Here is a 22,115-nt window from a genome sequence, read left to right on the forward strand (position 1 = left end):
AATTTTGTTTATGAATGAGACTTTGGAGCCATTTGGTTCCATGAATTTAAAAATTACTTACTTATATTACCTTATTTGTCAGTAATGACATGACAGGTAATATAGGTATACTCTGATTACCATCTTCATCCTATATATTAAAAGATTATTAAGATAATTTTGATTTTATTATAATTATATTATTATTTATTAATTTTTTGAGAAAAAATAAATTTATTTTTAATTAATATAACAAATAATATAAAAAATAATTATACTTAAGGGCATTTAAGTAAAATAATTTACCAATATTTTTTTATTACTTTTAACCAAACACAATAATTATTTATACCTACCAAATTTTATCAAACATAAAATCATTTATACCCGATAATCTTTTAAGTAATCTATCGTAATCTTCGTATTTTGATAATAAAACATTACTCAAACTAAATGCCCCTTTTAAGTTTTTAAAGTTGAAGGGTTAACCTTGGGTGGGAAAAAGTTGTATCAATGCAAGTGAGAGAGACTAAAGATGATTGAACTCATCAACATTGCCAAAAAGAATCAAATATTCATCTAAGCAAAGATGAACTTTCTTTGAAACCAAATTCTCAGTATCAGCAACAGTTTTCAGTAGCCAACATTATTGCAAAAGAACATAAAAACCATAATTAACTTGCAAAAAAGGCAAAAAGAACGGAGGCAAACCCAGGTTTAAAACCCCCTCTGTGATCATTTGATCATTAAAAAGTGAAAGCACAACCAAAAAGTGGTCAGCACACTCAGTTTTATATTCAGTGTTCCTTGTTTGGGTCAGCAGGAGCCATAACATTCTCTGGCAGAGCCTGCAAAGCCGGTCTTGTCTTGGCAACATTTGGTCCATCATTGTTCCTATTCTTGTTGGTTATTATGAGCTTTTCTCTCAGCATCTTGTTTAGCTCCCTTAGACTTTTCTTTTGCAATGATTTCACCAAGCTGTCCTCATCAGTTGTGCTCTTGTCCTTCTTTGCTTTATCCTTCTTAGACTCCAACTGGAACCCAATGCTGTCAATGTTCTCCTTATTGCATGCAGGCAAAGTTAGTTCCTGAGCTGTGGCATGTCTCTTGTTAGAAGACCGCATTGGTGTCAACCGAGTTGGTCGTGGAAACTGGCCTGAAATTGAATCAGCTCCAAATGGAGTCTGGTCCCCAGAGATTGAATCAATTTGCTTCACAGATTTTGGTGTCTTGTTCTCAAAAGAAACTTCTGCTTCTTTGGTCCCTTCTGCATCAAATCTTTCCTCGATATCATCAGAAGTGGGTACTTCTGCTCCAATCAAATTAACATCAACTGATCCTTCTACAGAAGATATGGGAGCTTCGACTTCAGTCAATTGAACATCAACAAGTTCATCATCTGAACTAGATTCATTGTCAGTCTCATCATTTGTATAATCAGAACTGTAGGTTTCCACGTTATTCTCTGAATCCAACTCGTCATCTGTCTCAGCATTTGGATTATCAGAATTGTAGGTTGCATTGTCTGACTCAAACTCATTGTCTGTCTCAACATCTGGACCATTAGAACTGTCGGTTGCCACAACATTATCGAGATCCAGATGAACACTCTCATTTTCAAAACATTCAAATGGAACCTGCATGTTCAAAACACATTCAACTGGAATCTGCATGTTGGTTGCCATAACATTGTCTGTCTCAACATTTGGACCATCAGACTTGTAGGTTGCCACCACATTGTCCAGATGAACACTCTCTTTTTCAACACATTCAACTGCAAACTGCTTGTTCAATGGAGAAGCAACGGAATTCGTAACACATTGATTGGTATCAGCCTCTGACCTCTTTCCAGAGTCTACAAAATGGTCTTCCTGAACAGCATCTTCCACCACCTGAGCAGAAATTTTATCAGATTCCTCAACAGCAAGGGGCCCTTCAGGTTCCATCATCTGCTTCTTCATTGGAGAAGCAATGGAATTGGTAACAGATTGATTGGTATCAGCCTCTGAATTCTTGCCAGAGTTTACAAACTGGTCTTCAGGAACAACATCTTCTACCACCTGAGAAGAGATTTTATCAGATTTCTCATCAGCAAGGGGCTCTTCAGGTTCCATCACCTTAATAGATGTATTATCAGCTTCAGATAAGGACTCAGTTTCTGGAATATCAACTGGTTCTGCAAAGCAATAATATGCTTTCAGAGAACTTACGTAAATAGTACATTAAAAACAGCACAAAATAAAACTTTAGTACTGCATATCACCTACCAATTTCATTTGAATTTTCAACTGGAAGCTTATCTGATGCATCAGAAGTCTCATCATGGTTGTCATCCTCTGCAACTAAAACTGAAACATTATCCATATTGACAGAATTCTGAGTGCCCAAATTGCAATCTTCCTCTCCATTCTCATTGCTCTTGTCCTCCTCACATACTTCTTCCGATCCCCTTTCATTCTCCAATGACTTGAGAAAAATTACACCTGAAGAAAATTCTGAATCATTGTTCGTTTCCAAACTCACTTCTCCATCACACAAAATTTAAAATGATCAAAATCTCTTGACAATTTTAGCACAGCATAACAGACTTAAAAATTTCACTTAACCAAACTACAATAGACTAACACAAATTATGGCCTCAATTAAGCAACAAAAAATTAATTTCAAACACAATAACATTCTATTTACTGTTCTAGAACACTTACCACAGATATCCTTCTCTCCAGTTTCATCCAAGACATCCATCTTAACAGGCTCTTCCATCACTTCATCCTTCAAACTCAAATCGGCTAAGGTCTTCTCCAGGAGTCTCACAGACCGCCTTGTGCTATACACGCGCTGTATTGATTCCTCCTCCAACTTTCTTCTAGTTGAACCCATTTGAGTGGCCTTCCTCCTACCAGCCTGCATCATAGGGGTCTCAGTCTCAACCACACAACTCATTTCTCTTCCCACATTGTCCTTCACTTGAGAGTCCGTTTTCTTGCTAGCTGAAGCAGCTGGTGCCTTTCTCCGGCTTGCTGCATTGTCCTTCACTATAGGAGTCTCACCCACATTCAGATTCTGGTTTTCTTGGTCAAAATCTTTCTCTAACGTTTTCCTTGTTGCACGGCGAGTTCTGGTCATTGGTTGCACGGTTTCAGGATCCTCCTTGATGGGTTTTCTTCTGGTTGAGGTTCTGTTAGCAGTCCTTGGAATCGTTGCTGATTCAGTCTGGGTGGTTTTCTCTGGTGAATGGGATTGGTTCATGAACTCATCCAGTCCTTCAACCTGAAGAGACATTGAAATGCAAGAATGTCAATTTAATTGATGAAAATGAAAATCAAGACTTCTGTTTAATTCATGAGAGAAAAGTTACAGCCAAAACAGCTTCTTTACAGAAGCACTTCAGTAAGAAAATGTTTCTTCAGCATCAAAAAGAACTTTATACAAACAGCTTTTTGGCAATCAATCAGAACCTTAAAGAAAATTTGTGAACAATCAGATATCTCACCCAATAATTTCAATATTTCAAGATTAAAATAAACTTAAATCTGAACTTTTTAATTGCCACAAAATCAGACACTAATAATTCAACAGGATTTAATTTCCAAATTACGAAGACAAAAAAAAAATTCACTATCATTCCCGAATTTTCTTCCAGTTTTCTTAACAGTTTCTTCTCAAATAAACACAAGATCATATTTCAACAATTCAAGATTAAAATAACCTTTAATATGAACTTTTTGATTGCAACCGAATCAGGAATTACTAACCTGGGTTTCATTTCAAGATTACCACCGACTCAAAATTAAAACCCAGCATTTCATTTTCAGAACAGAAGCAAGAAACGGGCATTGACAGATTGAATGAAAAGCTTACGAATTCAAGAGCAGAGAGAGCATCAGCCATGGCGACGTTGGCGATGTTGGCAGGGATCTTGTTCTTCTTGCAAAGAGTCTGGAGCTCTTTCCTTGTAAGGGTGTGGAAATCCATTGATGAATTTTGAAAACAAAAACTCAAAAAGGGTTTTGAAAAAAAGGATCGTTTTTGGTTTAGCACTGCCTCTGGTTGTTTGTTGCGGAGACTGTGAAGAAGCTTGGGGTTTATATACAGCTTGGTTGCAGAAAAACCTAGAAAAATATGACCGTTGGAGCGCGATTTCAAATTTGAAAAGTGGATCCCATTCTTTCCTTATTTATTCAAATTAATATCCGGATTTTTATGGTAATTTTTGGTTAATTATTTATTTTTTACTTTTATTTTAATGATAATAGTATCAATAAGTTTCTAGCACTCAAAACTTGAAAGTTGAATATTCAAATTGACTTGAACTCAATTCATTTTTTATTCTAGCATTACCACCTCAAATAGAATTCAACCTTGTAGGATATAGTAAAATAAATAACGATGGATTTGAATTGAATCAAATCAAATTTAAGGTTAGTGTAAGTTTAGATCAATGCTATAATACTTAATTTAAGTTTGAATTTAAACTCGTTCGATATGATGTATAGTATTTGTAATACCTAAATGTACATCTCGAAGGCCAAATAGTCTTTATATGTGAGTTTATTGAATATATACATGAGTTAATGTGAATTGAAAATCAAAATGTGAGTCTTTATGCGTGTCATTGTCACGTCAACTAGATAAAAAGATTTTGTGTAAAATTTAAATTGTGTGACATACGATTGTGTATGGGGGGATACACGCTCGTGTGTGATGTTATGCGAATCCAGTTTATATAAAACACATTTGCTACGTTTTAGAGATATGATTTCTCAACCCTAGACGCACGAAATTTTCAAAAAAGAGAGACAAGAGAGAGTTTGATATTTTGGCTTCTATGCAGCAATTTCGACTATCACTTTCTAACGACGTTGTGAGATGAAGTCTAGAGAGAAGGGAACCTACCTGTGCACTCCATCTCCTATGAATTAGAGGTAAGTTAGGATCTTGTTACTTTTCCTTAGCGTGTGATAAAGTATTGAATCAAGAATGTCTTTGATTTTGTGATGTTTATGTTCATTAATCTGGGAATATTGATGTATGATTCTATTATGCTATATTGAATAAGCATGGTTGAGATGATGAGATATAGATGGCTATGTATATATATATTTGTCACCATGATGGTGGATCTGTTCTTAATGAGAATTATATGTGTTATGTGTGTTTGAATCATGAGAAATGCAGTAAAGTGTGAAAAGATCATAAGGAAGGTCCGTGTGTGTATTGAATTGCTTATGAACTTGATGAATTGAGCTTGATTTGAGTAAGTGGATCAATTTATGAGTTTCAAACATTTGATGGTATGTTGATCGACTTGTGTTCATGATATAGTCATTCTTTCTTGTGAAAGTATTGAGTAGATAGCATGTGAACATTTGAAATCAGAGAAGGGATCGAAATTAGGTCTTCTTGATTTGTTGTATGTATTCCTTACACAGTTGTGTGGTATGGGACACATACCCACATACACGAACTCCTGATTTTGGGTCAAGATCCCTGATGCTCCAATGAACGTTGGATGTCATTGACTAATTAGCGGTCAACTAGAACATATGGATTTCTCATGCATAGCTTTAACACAACTGTGTGTGGAGGAGAAATGATCGAAATACCACTACAAAGTGATGTGGTTGAGATGAGTTTTAGAAAGAAAAGTAAAGTAAATATCTAAAAAGGCACACATTCATGTTAATAAGAGCACACACCCGTGGGCGTAGAGAAAAATACATGGGAAGAGGCCACATAGAGGTTAGTTGTGTATGAGAAAACAAAAGGACATACCCCTGTGTATCAAGAAACACACACCCATATGTGTAGAACAATATAAAAAGAAAAGAAAGGGAATCAAGCTAAAAGTCTAAAGGTTGTCCCAAAAGTTAGTAAAGAGATTTCGATACACAAGAGTACATGCCTAAGAGTTAAGCCCTAGTATGGCAGTAGACATATTTTTAAGTGGAAATGAGAGCAAGTCAAGTTGAGTTAAGGTTTGAGATACATGTATGCTAGACATCATAAGATTGCTATAAGAGGGCATCATAAATACTTATTCCTTACACCACTTGCAGTAAGACATGTTCACAGTAGGATAACATACCCATAGTAGGGTACTTATTCACAGTAAAACCCAATTGAGATATAGCTTGGTATAATAGAGTGGAGAGATAACTCACATGGTCAATGTATCAAATCACTATATTTGATCTAGACTAATCGACTAGTATACAAATCAGTTCAACTTTCAAATACAAATGCTTCCATCAAGTTAAGTAAAGTGAGGCCATGTCAGATAGTAATTTGAGGAATGGTCCTATAGTGATTGAACAAGACATAGTTTGATCTGAGAATAAAAAGAAGTACTTTAGATGTTCCTTAAAGTTTAGTATGAGCACAAAAATAATAGTTAGGACCTACCATCATCCTTATAGAGTTTAATGTCAACTTCGGATGATAAAGACAATATGGGTCATGATTAAGAGTATTTTGGGGATTTAAGTAAAAGTTGTTAGTAGAGTTTTACTTACTGAGTGTTTTATCACTCGCTCCTCTATTTTTATATATACAGGTACAAGTGATCATGAGGACTACGAGGACTAGTGGTGGTCAATGGACATAAAGCAAAGAGGACATTTCTATCATTTTAGTTTCTCTCAGTTTTATTTTATGATGAATTTTCATTTATGTATTTGACTACACTATATAACTCTTTTACTTTATATTTTAAATTTTAGACTTCTGACAAATATTTTTAATAAAAGCATTTTGGTCATTTTCTAGAAATGAATAAATGATGTATATTCAAGCTTTTATGAAAGTTCATTTATGTGTTTTAAATGTTTTGAAAAGTCAAGTATATTCAAATAGTTAATTTAGTAATTTTTCCCTCCAAAGGCAATAAATCTAAAAGAGAGGTGTCACAGTATCACCAAATGATCATCATCAAAATGAATAACGTCATTTGAGGGATGAATAGTATTATAACTTGTAAGTGGAATGAACAATATCATCGGATAAAAAAACAAATCAATTTTGAGCTAAATTATCAAGATAGAGTTTCAATTCGAAGTCGACTTTTTCGAGCTAAACTATGGATTCGATTTGAGCCAATTTGGATAGGATGTATCCCTAAATTAACATACAAAACAAAAAGGCCAAAAGACTTATTTCCACCTAAGGCATAGCGTAAACCTAAACTCATACTTGCCAACTTTCAAAAACCTAAAGTTCTATCTATGAGCCAATTTCTGTTAAAATTTTAAGTTATGACTAAAAATAAAATCGTTGTTTTAATAATATTATTAAAAAAAAACTAAAATCTTATGTTAATAATATTATTAAAAAAAACTAAAATCTTATTTTAATAATATTATTTAAAAAAACTAAAATCGTATTTTCTTTTCCCACCTTAGTTTTAATATTCTGGTTTTGAAAAATGACATTCCCCTCAACTCTCGGGTTTCATACTTTTTCAAGTTTTTCTTTGGCAGTTGGCTCCCAAAACTTTTGAAACTTTCATTTTACCCCAATATAGTTTCCATTTGCTGCCCTTTTTCAACACTGCCTCTCTTTATCTGTGGTCATCTCTTTGCCCGGGATCAAGCCATCGTTAGCCTAACATCCCTCTCTAGTGAGATGGCTATGTGGTTCTTCTCCATCAAGTGCGACTCTCTACAACCTCTCTTCCTCATCTCTCTCTTAGTGTGTCACTGATGGACAAATGAAAAAAGCAAGTCGACAACGAGAGAATGACCTAGTCATCGGGAGGAAAAGAGTGAGTCGTCGTTGTTGTCATACGGAGAGAGATGTTTTATTGTGCAGGATAGAAAGACGTGTTGTCAATGAAAGTCGTAGAAACACTCCCTATGTTGCTATGGTTTTCGTCATTTGGCATCGCCATCTCATTGGATAAGAATGTTGGGTTGACGATTACAATTTTCAGCATTCGGTGTCACCATCTCGCTGGAGAGTTACTTGAAATGAATTATATGAGGGGTGAAAAAAGAAGTTTCAAAAAGTTTTGAGGAGCGACTACAAAAGAAAACTTGAAAAAGTATGAAACTCTAGAGTTGGGGGGGGGGGGGGTTGTCATTTTTCAAAACTAGAATATATGAAGTCAGGAAGAAAATTGTTAGTTTCTGAAACTACGATGAGAAAAAGAAATAAAATTTTAGTTTTTTTAATATTATTATTAAAATAATAATTTTATCTTTAATTTTAATTAAAAAATTTATCAGAAATTAACTCATATATCAGATTTTAAATTTTTAAAAATTATTAAGTGTTGAGTTTACTTGGATGAGAATGAGTTTCGGCCAAACAAAAATATATTGGATTGGCCTAATATCCAAAAATCGGTGGGCCGACAAGCAGACCACCACGACATAGTAAAAAAGGCGTTGCCTACGAGACACACCATTAGAGGAGAAAAAAAAAAAAAGGGTAAAACCGAACATCCTAGAGAAAAAAAATCAAAACAACAATCCCAAAATCGAAAATCAAAATTCCAAATAAAATTTCACAAACCCTAGAAATGAAAAATCCCCAAATCTGAATGGAATCTTCATCCCTAACCCGATTCCTGCCCTTCGGATCCTCCACTCGTTTCCGTTACCGTATCTTCTGTTTCTCCCTCTTCTTCGCCGGTGGCTGACCGGGACCCGACCCAAATCTCGCCAGTCCTTTTCGTTTTTGTGTTATTTTGGTAGTTTATGTTTAGAGAAAGTAGTGTTTTTTAGGGCAAGAGAGTCTGCGCGTTTGTAATGATGGGGAGTTCGGGGGGATCGGGAGGTGAAGGAGGAAGCGGAGGGGAGTGCGGAGTCGGATCAATTGTGTGGGTTCGACGGAGAAACGGGTCGTGGTGGCCCGGGAAGATTCTCGGACCTGAAGAGCTCAACGCCACTCATCTCACTTCACCGCGATCGGGCACCCCCGTTAAGCTGCTTGGACGAGATGATGCTAGTGTGTAAGTGTGGTTTTTTTAAAAAAAAAAAATTAGTATTTGTAGTTCAGTATCTGATTGTATTTATGTATTTCTTTTGGAATTATATTTTAGCTTAGAATGATAATTCTTTTGTGTTGAGAGTTTAGTGTTGGTGTATTTGTTGATTGGTGCATTGTGTATTGAGGTGTTTGGTTTTATAAAATTGAAGGGTTAGTGTGTTTTGCTTAACGGAGGTTTGGGGTTTGATATTTTGGGGGACCTGCTCTGAAGTTTTCCAAGCGGGTTTGAGGATTTGTTGATTATTTGGGAGAAAGAAAATTATTTCCTGTTTGTTTGTATGTTTTGGTTGGTTTGTTATTATTAAATCATGTTGGACACGATGAACCTAGAATGAGAAAGTTTTCTCTAACCTTTGGAGGTTAATGACTTATGATCTTGATGGTTGATGTTAGATGGCATAAAGTTTTTAACAGCTGGTACCATGTTAATTCCAACTTGATATGCATAAATGATATCAGTTGCTTGATCTGATTATTTTAGAATGATAGTAAGTAAAGGTTAATAGACTGATGCTTCTTAGTTGTCAATTGGTTACACGCCAAGCTAGCTTGTCAACCTATTGGGCTATTTGTTCTTATTGGTTGCATTGTATATGCTGTAATTGATGAGTTGCTTTAAAATAGGGATAGTTCTGGACAGTGTAGAACAATAGATGATTATCAGTTGCTTTCTAACTTTTCATATGGTTGAATGAGAAAATGGAGTTGATATGGAACTTTCTCTATGGTGCTTATCAGTTGGTGCCAAACTTTTCATGTAGGAGCAATTAAATAAATATTGTATGTGCACCACTCAAAGTCTAGAAGGAGGCATCGGTTTTAGCACTATAATTAGGGAAGCAATCTGGGTCTATACATATGGAAGTTAAACTATTATTGTCTCTTGTGATTTGGACCTCTTTCAGATTTCTATGTTAAGTATAATTAGTTTGTGTTCATTGGATTACTTCAATTCTGACCTTCTTGCCAATTCAGGAAAGTCTGTGCTGGTGATGCTAAATTGGTAACCATTTTTTGTGTGAAGGGCTCATAAGTAAACTTTCGTACTGGTCTAGATAAGTCTCTTGTTTTTATAAATATTTAGATAAGCATACTGTTATTAAATCTGAGGTGTGGGATTATGGCATTTTGAAAGCATTGCTAACCTCTATCTTTGCTAGTTTGTTGGTTCTTCAGTCTTAGATTATTGGGCTGCGTCATAAACATTTTCTAGCTGTAGTATGCTTGTGTCCTTAATGGTTTATGGCCAAATTTGTCAATCTGAGACCAAGCAAGAACATATGAATTTTGTGTGATTGGAGAACAATGTTGAAAATTTAGGATAACATATGGGATTTTTAGATACAAGCTAACAGAAACAACTTAGAATTATAACTGATTCTGAACTGGTTTATAAAAATAGTTGGAAGGCAAATGCGTTTTCTTCAGATCTGTTGTGTCCATTGTTTTATAAATGAAAAACTGTACACAAATTGCAAATCAAACCTCTCCAAATGTAAAATTCTTTTTCCCAGGTCAATATTGCCATAACAATACAATAATCTCCTTTCCATTCCCAAAATTTTCCAAGCTGTACCATTGCAAGAATCTAAGCAAGTGTTTGATGGAGATATAATCATTCATCTTACATACTATTGTATGGTTTTTTTATTTCTATGGTGCAGCTAAGCAAATTTTTTATTATATTTTCTCTATCTACAAGCTATTACATTTTCCCTGTATTTTCACTTGTAAGATATAGTGTTTGGTCTTCCTTAGGGATTGGTACAATTTGGAGAAATCTAAACGTGTCAAGGCATTTCGATGTGGTGAATTTGCTGATTGTATTGAAAGGGCTGAAGCCTGCCGGGGCATACCTGCCAGGAAAAGAGAGAAATATGCACGTCGTGAAGATGCTATTCTTCATGCACTTGATCTGGAGAAGGAGTTGCTGAGGAAACAAGGAAAATTAGATTCAACTTTGGATCATGTAAGAAGTAAATCATCTGGTTCTTTGAAAAAGAATATAGTTACACCTTCAGGAGCTTCAGATGGTCATGGTGGAAAATCTGGGAATTCCAAATCAAATCAAAGTTCGAAGATAATTGAAACATCTCCCAAGGATGAGGCTACAGACACATCTTTAAATTTGCAAAAAGCCAAAGATGAAAGTCAACCGAGCTTCGAGGATGAGCATTCTGAAGTCACACCTAGGATGAGAGGTTTGCAGGACTTGGGGCTTAGAATTGTGGCACCAAAGCGGAAGCTTTCTTCTCCTGATGCTTCAGATGGTCCAGAGAAACCTACAGTTGACAATAATTTGCAGACCTCTTCTACTGGTCACCCTAGCACAGGAAGAATTAACCTTGCAAATGGTAAAATTCTCTACAGTAAAAAAGGGCATTGTATGAGGGGTTGACTAATGAAAATATTGTTCAAAGTAATCTCTCATTTCTTACACATGACTCTAATACTGTTTGTACTTATTTTCAGGAGGGGCACAAATGGGAGGTACTTTCCGGTCAAAGAGGAGTAAATGTGCTTACTTGCCATCTGATTCTAATGACACCTTGGATTGTAAAGAAATTACTCCTAGCCAGACTGAGATGTCAACTTTGCCGGTTGAAGATAGTGAATGTGGTCCTCGTATTCATGTTGAAGAAAACTCTTCAGGGTTTGTGGAAGATGATGAATCTCATTCTTCTGAGTCAGAGTCAGAGTCTGAGTCTGAGTCAGAGGCTGATTCATCTGAGACTGAACCTGATATTGATAAAGAGATGACTATACTTTCAGGTTGAGTTTTTCTAATTCTATCTCTTGTCAATAGATATTATTTTCTCCATTACGAAAGTGATTGTCTTCTGTTGTTTAATGTTACAGTCAAAGATAATTTGTTCATTTACTTTCTGGTATTTTCTGTTCAACAATTTAAATTAATATATATTTTTACAGAGCTTATATGAGATCTAGGCATGCTTATTTTGTCTTGACAGTTGCTTTGAGAAATGCTCCACTTGGATGCGTTCCCATGATATAACATGTTCTACTAGTGTCATTTTTGTGTATAATACTTCCAACTAGCACTATTGTTTTTAAGTTAGTGACCGTTTAACCCAGAGCAGTAGTTCTTGGTGGTTTACTTGTGTTTCTTATAGAAAAATTCTCTATCTCTATCACCCCTCACTTTCTTGGTGAAAAAACTTTGGCATTTTCTTTCCTCTCTCATTTCTTCTCATCCAGTAAACCACTTTAGGGTCGTCTTCTAATAGAGAAGTATTCTATCTCTATCACCCCTCACTTTCTTTTTACAAAAATCTTTGGCATTCTCTTTCCCCTTATTTCTCTTACTCCAGTAGTAGCACTTGGATTGCGGGAAGAAATTGTTTAGAGATAAACCACTTTAAAGTTCTCGGAACTTCTTTTGGTTCCATAAATTATGCTTGAGGTGTGTGTTAGTACATATACTTTTTCAAATGCAATATGATTTAAATGTTTGGAAGGTTTTAGAATGAAAATGGGTTACAAGTGCATGACACTTTGGAAGTATCAATTGCCTAACATAAAGACACTTTTATAATTGCTTTTAATTATTTAACAATATTCTTTTTCTCCACTTTAATATTTTTGATGTTCCTTAATGGTTTTCTTCGCTTTGGCCTTCGTAAAATTCAATGTTTGGTAATAGTTTTGTAATTGGAATTTGTCTGTATAGTGCTTCACCCTGTGTTTAGGTGTCTGAGAGATATGCTTCAGTGTTGAAGTCTTCTCAAATTTGAATATTTTCTCTGTGGCCATTGTGAAACACATTCATTTAGTTTTTTCTTCTTGAGGCGGAGTATCTCATGTTCTTTTGTGAAACATATTATGAACCATGTTTCTGCTTGAAGATTTTAATCTGTTGCATGGATAAGTTTTACTTGGCTTATTATGCATACGGTAGTTAGCATTGTGCTTTTAAGATTCCAATAACTGCCGGGACGCTAGCAAGTCATCCCAATTTTAGTATACAATCTCTGTAAGAAAACCTATTTTACTTTAGGTACTTTAACAAAGGTCTTGGAATCTGATCAATTCAGTCTACTTTTGTTGTCTTATTGCTCATGCCTTCTGGGTTTGGTGACCAAGTTTTGCTCATTTGCTCCAATTTCTTGACAATTCAGGTGCTGCTGAACCTCGGAAAGTTGAATATAGATCTCCAACTCTAGGAGAACAGGAACATGCAAGTGTGAGCAGTGAAGAGCATGATCACTCAGCACTATCTGGTGATATATCTCACGTCCATCCTCAAAATCCTTTTTCTGCTAATGAAGCAGTTTCTAAGTGGCAGTTGAAAGGCAAAAGAAATATCCGCAATATTACTAAAAGTTTGGCAGAGGCAGCTGACAGAAGAGATTTTAATGGATCCGCTTGCAGAACTTATCGGGAAGAAAAGATTGCTGCTTTCACCCCCAGAGCATTGGGGGGAAGTATGGATTTCCGGAGAAAGGATTATTTCAGTGACCCCCTTGATGAGGTGGATTTTGATGATAGGGATTTCTTTTCCCCTATGGTGGGGTTGGATGGAGGATATGGAAATTTGCCCAGGGCTGCATCAAGAGGTCAAAATAATTTCAGCCGTAATATCCTTGATTGGGATGACATGGCATGGGAAGATCAGCCCACCTTCAGAGGACACTGTGGGCGCCATGTGGAGCATTTTAGTCCGAGATTTTTTGGCCGTTACGGTTTTGTTGGCAGGCCACGAACTATGTTGGTTGATGTAGATCTGAAGGTCCAAGCAAGCTATCCAAAAGAGCGTGTTCCGTTAGTTTCTCTGTTGAGCAAATTAAATGGGAAGGCAATAATTGGGCACGCACTCCAAATTGACAAACTAGAAGATGGTTCATCTGATTGTCTTATTCCTGCAAATGAATATTATGGCAGCGAAGCAATTGATCATGATAGAACACTTTCACCAGCTTGGAGGACTGCAAGGAGGACTAATCTTCGGGTCCCACGATCTCACTTATCATCATCACCCAATGGTGACATGGCTGCTGAAACCCATTCTTTTTTTGATGATGACAGAAGAGTGTTCAAGAAACAAAATATAGGAAATTTTAATCATAAGGAAAGTTTGGTTAAGAAGAGCCAGTCACACAGTCCCCAGTCTGCCATGGATAAAAAGTTTCCTAAAAAGCAGCCAAAGAAAGTTAGCTTATCCGCTAGCCAAAAAACAAGAACTTTGTCATCAATTGCTATTGACCAGAGTCTCAGTTCTAGGACCTTATTTGATACGAAAATTAGTCAAATGAATGGATTGCTCAAACCGGCGTCATCTGGGCCGACAACAGTAGCTTGCATACCAGTGAAATTAGTATTCAGTAGGTTACTTGAGAAGATCAATAGGCCACCGTCAAGGGTATCTAGTAAAGCGGTTCAGTCAACTAGTGGTGCAGAAAGGAATCCATCATAGATTACATGTACATTATTATATGGGAAAACACTAATACATCCTGTGCAACATTTCTTGCTGATTTCCTCTTTCTGACAAAGGCAAGCTGTATACATTGTTGGCAACACGGTGTGTAGATTCGTCATGAATAATCAGATAAAGCAGGTAATTTGGAAGAAACTACTATATATACTGAATATGTTGGATGATGAGGTTGTTTAGACTTTATCATTAGTAGCAAAAATTCGTTGGTTGGAAGAAGAAAAGTAGCTTTATCTAGGCAGGAACAGAATAATTAGAAATTATAGTGGTTAAAATTAGATAGTTCTGAAACCATATAGATGATTGTATATTTATTTTTCATAAAAAGCCTATTTATTTTTCAAACTTCTTTTTCTCTTTTTTATTAATTAGCTTAGATATAAAGCAGCTTGTGAAGTGACTCTCTGCTACCACTTAACATTGTGAGACAGATTCTTACTATCTTGAATGCCATGAGATCTAAATAGCAGAAACCTGAAATGTTTATGATTCAGTGTTAAGTTGATATCTAGTTATTGTTGCTTATGTAAATCCCATTTGTATCATATCATTTTGTCTCAGAAAGTTTGTTGTTCTCCAGGCATCGTTCTCGACGAGTAATATTAACTTTATGAGTGAAATCCTGAAATTTCACCATTTCATTAACAATAAAACTATTTTTACTAACAATGAGTACTCATTTATTTACTAACAATGAGTACTAATTTATGTATTAATAATAATGTATTACTATGTGATTTGATAATTTTAATTTAGGAATGAGTAACATTTCTTTTGATATAAATTGAATGAAGTTGATTGTCATGGAGTTTGTCACTAATGGAGGTTAGGCCATGCAATTAATCTTCCACTTCAAAAGGTTGATATCTAGCTATCTAATTAACATACAAGAATTAAGATTGAATTCAATCTAAACAGATCTAACTTGAATTTGAGTTCGGATTAAGTAAATCCAGTTTAAGTAAATGATCCAGTTCCTTTTTTTTAAATGAGTTAGAGTTAAATTTAGTTTTGTATGGATTGAATATAAAATTAAATTAATTTTTAATCAAGATAGAGTTTCAACTCTTTGATCTTAAGTGACACTTTTTTAACTTCAACTCTAGTTCAAATTAAATCTTGCTTGGGTTTGGTGTGGATTAGATGAGGTTATTTCGATCATCCTATAAGTCAAGAAATTTTGAAAGGTATGATCTGTGATCGAAAGGGAGTTGAACACTAGAGGCCCCTTGGTTAAAACCGAAAAAGGGGTTGACCATAGGGTGAATGAGCCGAATATTATTTGACATGAGTTTGGCTCAATTGAGTTTATGTAAGGTTTGAGCTCCAGTCAGCTACTTAACTTAACTACTGGGACTTGACCATAGAAATTTTGAAAGATATGATCTGTGATCGAAAGGGAGTTGAACACTAGAGACCCCTTGGTTAAAACCAAAAAAGGGGTTGACCATAGGGCGAATGAGCCGAATATTATTTGACATGAGTTTGGCTCGATTGAGTTTATGTAAGGTTTGAGCTCCAGTCAGCTACTTAACTTAACTACTGGGACTTGACCATTACACTATTAAGAGATGTTGCATTTTTATTTAATTTCCAAACAAACACATCGCACAGTCTGCTTTTATCCATACCAAACACGGTAATTTCTCACCACACTTATCCTCACGACAAAATAAAGTGAAATCACACTACTAGGTTTGCAGAAAGTGGATGAAAGTGTAGATTAGGCCTTTAAGATGCTTTCCATGAAGATAGCGGTGGAGTTTCGGAGTCCTTGTAGGTGGTGACGTCGCTGGTATATCTATCGCCCTTTACAGCATCTGCTGAAGCAATGGATTCAAGTTCAGTCATTTCTTCTGGAGTTAGTTTCACAGACAACGCTTTGATATTTTCGTTGAAGTTTTCAATCTTGGTGGTTCCAGGAATCGGACATACATCATCTCCTTGGTGATGAACCCAGGCAAGCGCAAGCTGTGATGTGGTGCATCCTTTCTTTGCTGCCATTTCATTAACACAGTTGAATAACTTTTTGTTATGATCCAGATTTTCAGGCTGCAACCTGGGCAAATGCTGCAAAAGTTGAAATATAATGTTTGCACTGCACAAAGTGAGGTCATGCTACAACATTTGTTGAATACAATACAAACACTAAAAGTTGTATTATTGTCTACAAACCCATCTAATATCATCTTTCGAAATGTTTTCAAGCAACTTAGCCCCTGATGAAAAGAATCCTCGTCCAAGAGGACTATATGCAACAATCCCAATGCCAAGTTCCCTGAGAAATCCGTAGGATTGCATTAGAAATCATTTGTTTTTTTATTTTTTATATATTACATAGTCTCACTAAAGTCTTACCTGCAAGTAGGAACTATCTCTTCCTCCACATCTCGCGACCATAAGGACCATTCCAACTGCACAGCTGTTATTGGATGAACAGCATGAGCTCGTCTAATTGTTGAAGCAGATGCTTCAGATAGACCTATATACTTTATTTTGCCCTCTTCAACAAGTTTTTTGAGTTCCCCAATCTTTGAACATGCAGAAGAAAGGAAGCAAAAAATTAGTGTATAAGCTTGCTGTTTTAGCTGATGTGAGCCATACAAGGAACAAAGCAAAATTTATGTAAAATGCAGCGTATTGCAATGCAGGGAACTCAAACTGTTGGTGTAAACAAACAACAGTTTCATAAAAAATTCAGCCTAATTCAACCATTGATGCTCACAGTCCGACAAAAATTACACTCTGATTACAGATGCTACCAGTAACAACCCTGAGCCCCTCTTGAATCGAGGAGTGAAAACCTAAACAACATAAACATCTCCGTTGTCTTACCCAAAAACAGATATAAAAGGTATTGTTTGCTGCAGACCAGATCTCTACCGTATTGACACTAGCCTAAAAAGAGTACTAGTATTCTCCTGTACACACAACACGGATGCGTGCCATATAACAATCTAAACACGAATTTCAGAGTAATAACACTAATCAAAAAGCAGAAGAAAGGTCTTGCAAGGAGCAAACCGTGACTTCAATGGGAACTTTACTGTCAATCCTATGTTGGTAGTAAAGATCAATACAATCAACATCTAGCCGCTTCAAGCTGGCCTCACAGGCAGCCCTCACATAAGCTGGATCGCCGCGTATTTCCCTCTTGCCATCTGCAAAGTTGATACCAAATTTAGTGGCCAATTCAACTCTTTCTCTCATCCCTTCCTTCAAAGCCTGCCCAAATTCACATCAAATGACATAACAGTTAAGTTTTAAACCATATACAAGACCACAATGAAAACATTAACCAAATTAAGATTTCAGTAACTTCCCTAGAATTGTTATATGTGGCTTAAAAATTCATCAAGAGCCTCATCTAAATTATGAGATCATCGTATACATCTCCCCAAAATCCACCTTTTTGTACTTCATTTTAAAACCAGATGGATTCATGGATAAATATGCGATTTGAACAAAATAAAAACATAAACTTTATAAAATTCTCTGTTCATTATTCACATCAGTTCAAGCCTGTAGAAACTCAAAAAAAAAAAAAAAAAACCCACAAGAAAGTAAAGGAAGAGAGAAAAATATTGAACCTTTCCGAGAAGAATTTCGTTGGTGTGAGGTCCATACACATCAGAAGTGTCAAGAAAAGTGATGCCACTGTTGATGGCATGGTGAATCAAAGCGATCATTTCAGGCTCAGGTTTTGGAGGGCCGTAGAAGGCTGACATCCCCATGCAGCCTAATCCTTGAGCAGAAACTTCCAGGCCTTGTGAACCAAGCTTGATTCTCTTCACTGTGGCCATTGATTCCTGCGAGTTTCTGGGTTGAATTTTGAAGTTAAAGGGTAAAAGAGTTTGGGATATTTTTGCTAAATGGGGCTGTGTTGTATGGGCTGCTTCGCCTCTGTATTGCAGGGCACCTTTTATAGTGTTTGAGTGAATTGGGAGGGTGACGATATGCTTAGGTATGCTCTTACGGATAGCAGACAGAGGGACGAAAGTAAAAAAACAAAGACTTAGGGGTGTTTTGGAAATATCAAGTCAATGTTTCTTGCATTGTCCATCCAACTTTGGACAATTGGACTCCCTGTCACCGAAAATTTATTAATAATATTTTATCTTAAAAATAAATTAATATTAAATTATATAATAAATAATAGCAATTATATTTATTATTTGTTTATATATTATTATTATAAATTTATTGTATAAAACAATAATGCTTTATTTAATAATAGATAAGTATTAATAAGATAACTTGTTATTATATGACTAAGTTATTGAATTATAGATAAAATAAATACTTAAATTATACAATCTTATAATAATAAGTCAAATATCAATACTCTTATGGGACGTTTAATTGGATAAAAAAAATTACTCTGATAATCTATCTTTTATTATTTATATTAATATGATTTATAAGTAAAAAAAGATTCTGATAATTTTCAACTACCAATACTTATGTGACAAATAATATAAATAATAATGCTTAACTTTATTATAAATATTAAATGTTAAAATATTATTAAAGTAATCTTAATTTTATTATAAATATATTCTTATTTATTAATTTTTTTACATTAAAAATAATTTTATTTTTAATTAATATAATAAATAACATAAAAAATCATTTAAAATAATTAAACCTAAAAACATTTAATTAAAATAATATACTAGCATTATTTTATTATTTCTAATCAAATATAATAATTATTTATATCTATCAAAATTTAGTATTAGTAATCATTTAAATAATATATTTTTAAGATAATATTTCAATTTTTATAATAAAATATTATTTAAATTAATCACACCCTTAATATAAATGCCCTATGTCGAACTTGTGTAAGATATAGTAAAATATATGTTATGTATGTAAAAGATTCCTTTCCTATATCGTATTAGATGTAATCAAGTGTATTTTAAAGTAATATTTGAATGGTGTTAACCATAGAGAACTTAACCAAAACATGATTGAAAGATCACCAAAACAATTCTTAAAACTTTCATCAATCTTCCTTTATTTAATTTGAAACAACCACATCCCACTCAACCATTTTGTTTTTCTTCTTCATATCAAACATAGTAATTTAACCTACAAATGCTTATCCTCACAACAACATAAAAGTGCAGAATCCATGGCCTTACGAAGCTTTCCACGAAGACAGTGGTGGAGTTTCCGAGTTCTTGTATGTAGCAAAGCCACTCATATATCGGTCACCCTTTACAGCATCTGCTGCGGCAATGGATTCAAGTTCAACCATTTCTTCTGGAGTTAGTTTCACCGACAATGCTTTGATATTTTCATTGAAGTTTTCGATCTTGGTGGTTCCAGGAATCGGACATACATCATCTCCTTGGTGATGAACCCAGGCTAGTGCAAGCTGTGATGTGGTGCATCCTTTCTTCGCTGCCATTTCATTAACACAGTCGAATAACTTTTTGTTATGATCCAGATTTTCAGGCTGGAACCTGGGCAAATGCTGCAAAAGTTGAAACATAAAGTTTGCACTGCACAAAGTGAGATCATGGTACAACATTTGTTGAATACAATACAAGTACTAAAAATTGTATTGTTGTCTACGAACCCGTCTAAAATCATCTTTCGAAATGTTTTCGAGCAACTTAGCCCCTGATGAAAAGAATCCTCGTCCGAGAGGACTGTATGCAACAATCCCAATGCCAAGTTCCCTGAGAAATCCGTAGGATTGCATTAGAAATCATTTGTTTTTTTATTTTTTATTTATTACCTAGTCTCATTAAAGCCTTACCTGCAAGTAGGAACTATCTCTTCCTCCACATCTCGTGACCATAAGGACCATTCCAACTGCACAGCTGTTATTGGATGAACAGCATGAGCTCGTCTAATTGTTGAAGCAGATGCTTCAGATAGACCTATATACTTTATTTTGCCCTCTTCAACAAGTTTTTTGAGTTCCCCAATCTTTGAACATGCAGAAGAAATGAAGCAAAAAATTAGTGTATAAGCTTGCTTTTTTAGCTGATGTGAGCCATACAAGGAACAAAGCAAAATTTATGAAAAATGCAGCGTATTACAATGCAGGGAACTCAGACTATTAGCGTAAACAAACAACAGTTTCATAAAAAAATTCAGCCTAATTCAACCACTGATGCTCACAGTCCGGCAAAAATTACACTGTGATTTCAGATGCTACCAGTAAAGACTCCGAGCCTCTCTTGAATCGAGGAGTGAAACCCTAAACAACATAAACATCTCTGCTGTTTTACCAAAAGACAGATATAAAAGGTATTCTTCACTACAGACCAGATCTCTACTGTATTGAAACTAGCCCAAAAAGAGTACCAGTATTCTCCGGTTCACAGGACACAAATGCTTGCCACACATTTTCAATATAGAACACTACAATGATGAAGAACCCCTATCAGTGTTACTACCCTCATTCATTCAATCAATTTGAAATCATCTTAAAAGGAAACCTCATTAGCTGCAGGCCATTCGATTGGTTAAATTGATTTAACAGCGACATAATGTGCACAAATAATAATCTAAACATGAATTTCAGACTAATAACACTAATCAAAAAGCAGAAGAAAGGTCTTGCAAGGAGCAAACCGTGACTTCAATGGGAACTTTACTGTCAATCCTATGTTGGTAGTAAAGATCAATACAATCGACATCTAGCCGCTTCAAGCTAGCCTCACAGGCAGCCCTCACATAAGCCGGATCGCCATGTATTTCTATCTTGCCATCTGCAAAGTTGATACCAAATTTAGTGGCCAATTCAACTCTTTCTCTCATCCCTTCCTTCAAAGCCTGCCCAAACTCACATCAAATGACATAACAGTTAAGTTTTAAACCCTATACAAGACCACAATGAAAACATGAACCAAATTAAGATTTCAATAACTTCCCCAGAATTGTTATATATGGCTTAAAAATTCATCAAGAACCTCGTCTAAATTATGAAATCATCGTATACATCTCCCCAAAATCCACCTTTTTGTACTTCATTTTAAAACCAGATGGATTCATGCATAAACATGCGATTCGAACAAAATAAAACATAAACTTTATAAAATTCTCTGTTCATTATTCACACCCAGTTGGTGTATGATCAATTCAAGCCAGAAGAAACTCAAAAAAACTCACAAGAAAGTAAGGGAAGAGAGAAAAATATTGAACCTTTCCGAGAAGAATTTCGTTGGTGTGAGGTCCATACACATCAGAAGTGTCAAAAAAAGTGATGCCACTGTTGATGGCATGGTGAATCAAAGCGATCATTTCAGGCTCAGGTTTTGAAGGGCCGTAGGATGCTGTCATCCCCATGCAGCCTAATCCTTGAGCTGAAACTTCCAGGCCTTGTGAGCCAAGCTTGATTCTCTTCACTGTGGCCATTGATTCCTGTGAGTTTCTGGGTTGAATTTTGAAGTTAAAGGGTATTTCTGCGAAATGGGGCTGTGTTGTATGGACTGCTTCGTCTCTGTTTTGCAGAGCACCTTTTATAGTGCTTTGAGTGAGTTGGGAGATGACGATATGCTTAGATATGCTCTTACGGATGGCACAGGGACGAACAAAGACTTTGGGGCGTTTTGAAAAGGGAAATTTTAAAAAATGGCCAAAATGCCCTCCCATTAAGCAAAAATACCCAAAATCACTATTTCCAAGCCAAAATGCCCAAAATCACTGTTCTAAAAAAAAAAATGCC

At 35.4% G+C, this 22,115-nt stretch overlaps 4 protein-coding genes across 6 annotated transcripts; 1 reads left to right on the top strand and 3 right to left on the bottom strand.

Moving 5' to 3' along the window:
• Positions 1-515: 515 nt before the first annotated feature.
• On the bottom strand, positions 516-4,100 carry LOC123205148. Of its 2 annotated transcripts, none has more exons than XM_044622022.1 (4): positions 3,841-4,100; positions 2,685-3,249; positions 2,247-2,462; positions 516-2,155 (listed from the first exon to the last, which is right to left on the bottom strand). In XM_044622022.1, the coding sequence occupies exons 1-4, from the start codon at positions 3,952-3,954 to the stop codon at positions 777-779; spliced, it is 2,274 nt and encodes a 757-aa protein (XP_044477957.1). In that variant the 5' UTR covers positions 3,955-4,100; the 3' UTR covers positions 516-776. The 2 variants fall into 2 exon arrangements, with proteins under 2 accessions (XP_044477957.1, XP_044477956.1); XM_044622021.1 differs by having other exon boundaries at positions 2,247-2,504.
• Positions 4,101-8,398: 4,298 nt separating this feature from the next.
• LOC123205202 (uncharacterized protein At1g51745-like) lies at positions 8,399-14,918 on the top strand. The gene is made up of 4 exons (XM_044622132.1): positions 8,399-8,932; positions 10,729-11,324; positions 11,443-11,742; positions 13,110-14,918. The coding sequence occupies exons 1-4, from the start codon at positions 8,730-8,732 to the stop codon at positions 14,402-14,404; spliced, it is 2,394 nt and encodes a 797-aa protein (XP_044478067.1). The 5' UTR covers positions 8,399-8,729; the 3' UTR covers positions 14,405-14,918.
• A 1,063-nt stretch (positions 14,919-15,981) lies between these two features.
• LOC123205175 (probable aldo-keto reductase 2) lies at positions 15,982-18,325 on the bottom strand. Its single transcript, XM_044622083.1, has 5 exons — positions 18,016-18,325; positions 17,450-17,650; positions 16,784-16,956; positions 16,601-16,703; positions 15,982-16,495 (listed from the first exon to the last, which is right to left on the bottom strand). The coding sequence occupies exons 1-5, from the start codon at positions 18,226-18,228 to the stop codon at positions 16,157-16,159; spliced, it is 1,029 nt and encodes a 342-aa protein (XP_044478018.1). The 5' UTR covers positions 18,229-18,325; the 3' UTR covers positions 15,982-16,156.
• A 1,096-nt stretch (positions 18,326-19,421) lies between these two features.
• Positions 19,422-21,889, bottom strand: LOC123205174 (probable aldo-keto reductase 2). 2 transcript variants are annotated; one of them, XM_044622081.1, is made up of 5 exons: positions 21,593-21,885; positions 21,023-21,223; positions 20,199-20,371; positions 20,016-20,118; positions 19,422-19,910 (listed from the first exon to the last, which is right to left on the bottom strand). In XM_044622081.1, the coding sequence occupies exons 1-5, from the start codon at positions 21,803-21,805 to the stop codon at positions 19,572-19,574; spliced, it is 1,029 nt and encodes a 342-aa protein (XP_044478016.1). In that variant the 5' UTR covers positions 21,806-21,885; the 3' UTR covers positions 19,422-19,571. The 2 variants fall into 2 exon arrangements, with proteins under 2 accessions (XP_044478016.1, XP_044478017.1); XM_044622082.1 differs by lacking the exon at positions 21,023-21,223 and having other exon boundaries at positions 21,593-21,889.
• Positions 21,890-22,115: the final 226 nt, after the last annotated feature.

This window comes from Mangifera indica, unplaced genomic scaffold (genome assembly GCF_011075055.1).
Source record: "Mangifera indica cultivar Alphonso unplaced genomic scaffold, CATAS_Mindica_2.1 Un_0002, whole genome shotgun sequence".
Classification (NCBI taxonomy): domain Eukaryota; kingdom Viridiplantae; phylum Streptophyta; class Magnoliopsida; order Sapindales; family Anacardiaceae; genus Mangifera; species Mangifera indica.

Coding starts and splice junctions, on each gene's coding strand:
- LOC123205148 (XM_044622021.1), bottom strand. CDS start 3,954: ATGGATTTCCACACCCTTACAAGGAAAGAGCTCCAGACTCTTTGCAAG. Junction 3,250..3,840: donor CTCTCTCTGCTCTTGAATTC/GTAAGCTTTTCA, acceptor ATGTCTCTTCAG/GTTGAAGGACTGGATGAGTT. Junction 2,505..2,684: donor TGGAGAGAAGGATATCTGTG/GTAAGTGTTCTA, acceptor TGTGTGATGGAG/AAGTGAGTTTGGAAACGAAC.
- LOC123205202 (XM_044622132.1), top strand. CDS start 8,730: ATGATGGGGAGTTCGGGGGGATCGGGAGGTGAAGGAGGAAGCGGAGGG. Junction 11,325..11,442: donor AAGAATTAACCTTGCAAATG/GTAAAATTCTCT, acceptor ACTTATTTTCAG/GAGGGGCACAAATGGGAGGT. Junction 11,743..13,109: donor AGAGATGACTATACTTTCAG/GTTGAGTTTTTC, acceptor TTGACAATTCAG/GTGCTGCTGAACCTCGGAAA.
- LOC123205175 (XM_044622083.1), bottom strand. CDS start 18,228: ATGGCCACAGTGAAGAGAATCAAGCTTGGTTCACAAGGCCTGGAAGTT. Junction 16,957..17,449: donor AAGTTCCCATTGAAGTCACG/GTTTGCTCCTTG, acceptor GCATGTTCAAAG/ATTGGGGAACTCAAAAAACT. Junction 16,704..16,783: donor GAGATAGTTCCTACTTGCAG/GTAAGACTTTAG, acceptor CGGATTTCTCAG/GGAACTTGGCATTGGGATTG.
- LOC123205174 (XM_044622081.1), bottom strand. CDS start 21,805: ATGGCCACAGTGAAGAGAATCAAGCTTGGCTCACAAGGCCTGGAAGTT. Junction 20,119..20,198: donor GAGATAGTTCCTACTTGCAG/GTAAGGCTTTAA, acceptor CGGATTTCTCAG/GGAACTTGGCATTGGGATTG. Junction 19,911..20,015: donor CGAAAGATGATTTTAGACGG/GTTCGTAGACAA, acceptor CAACTTTTGCAG/CATTTGCCCAGGTTCCAGCC.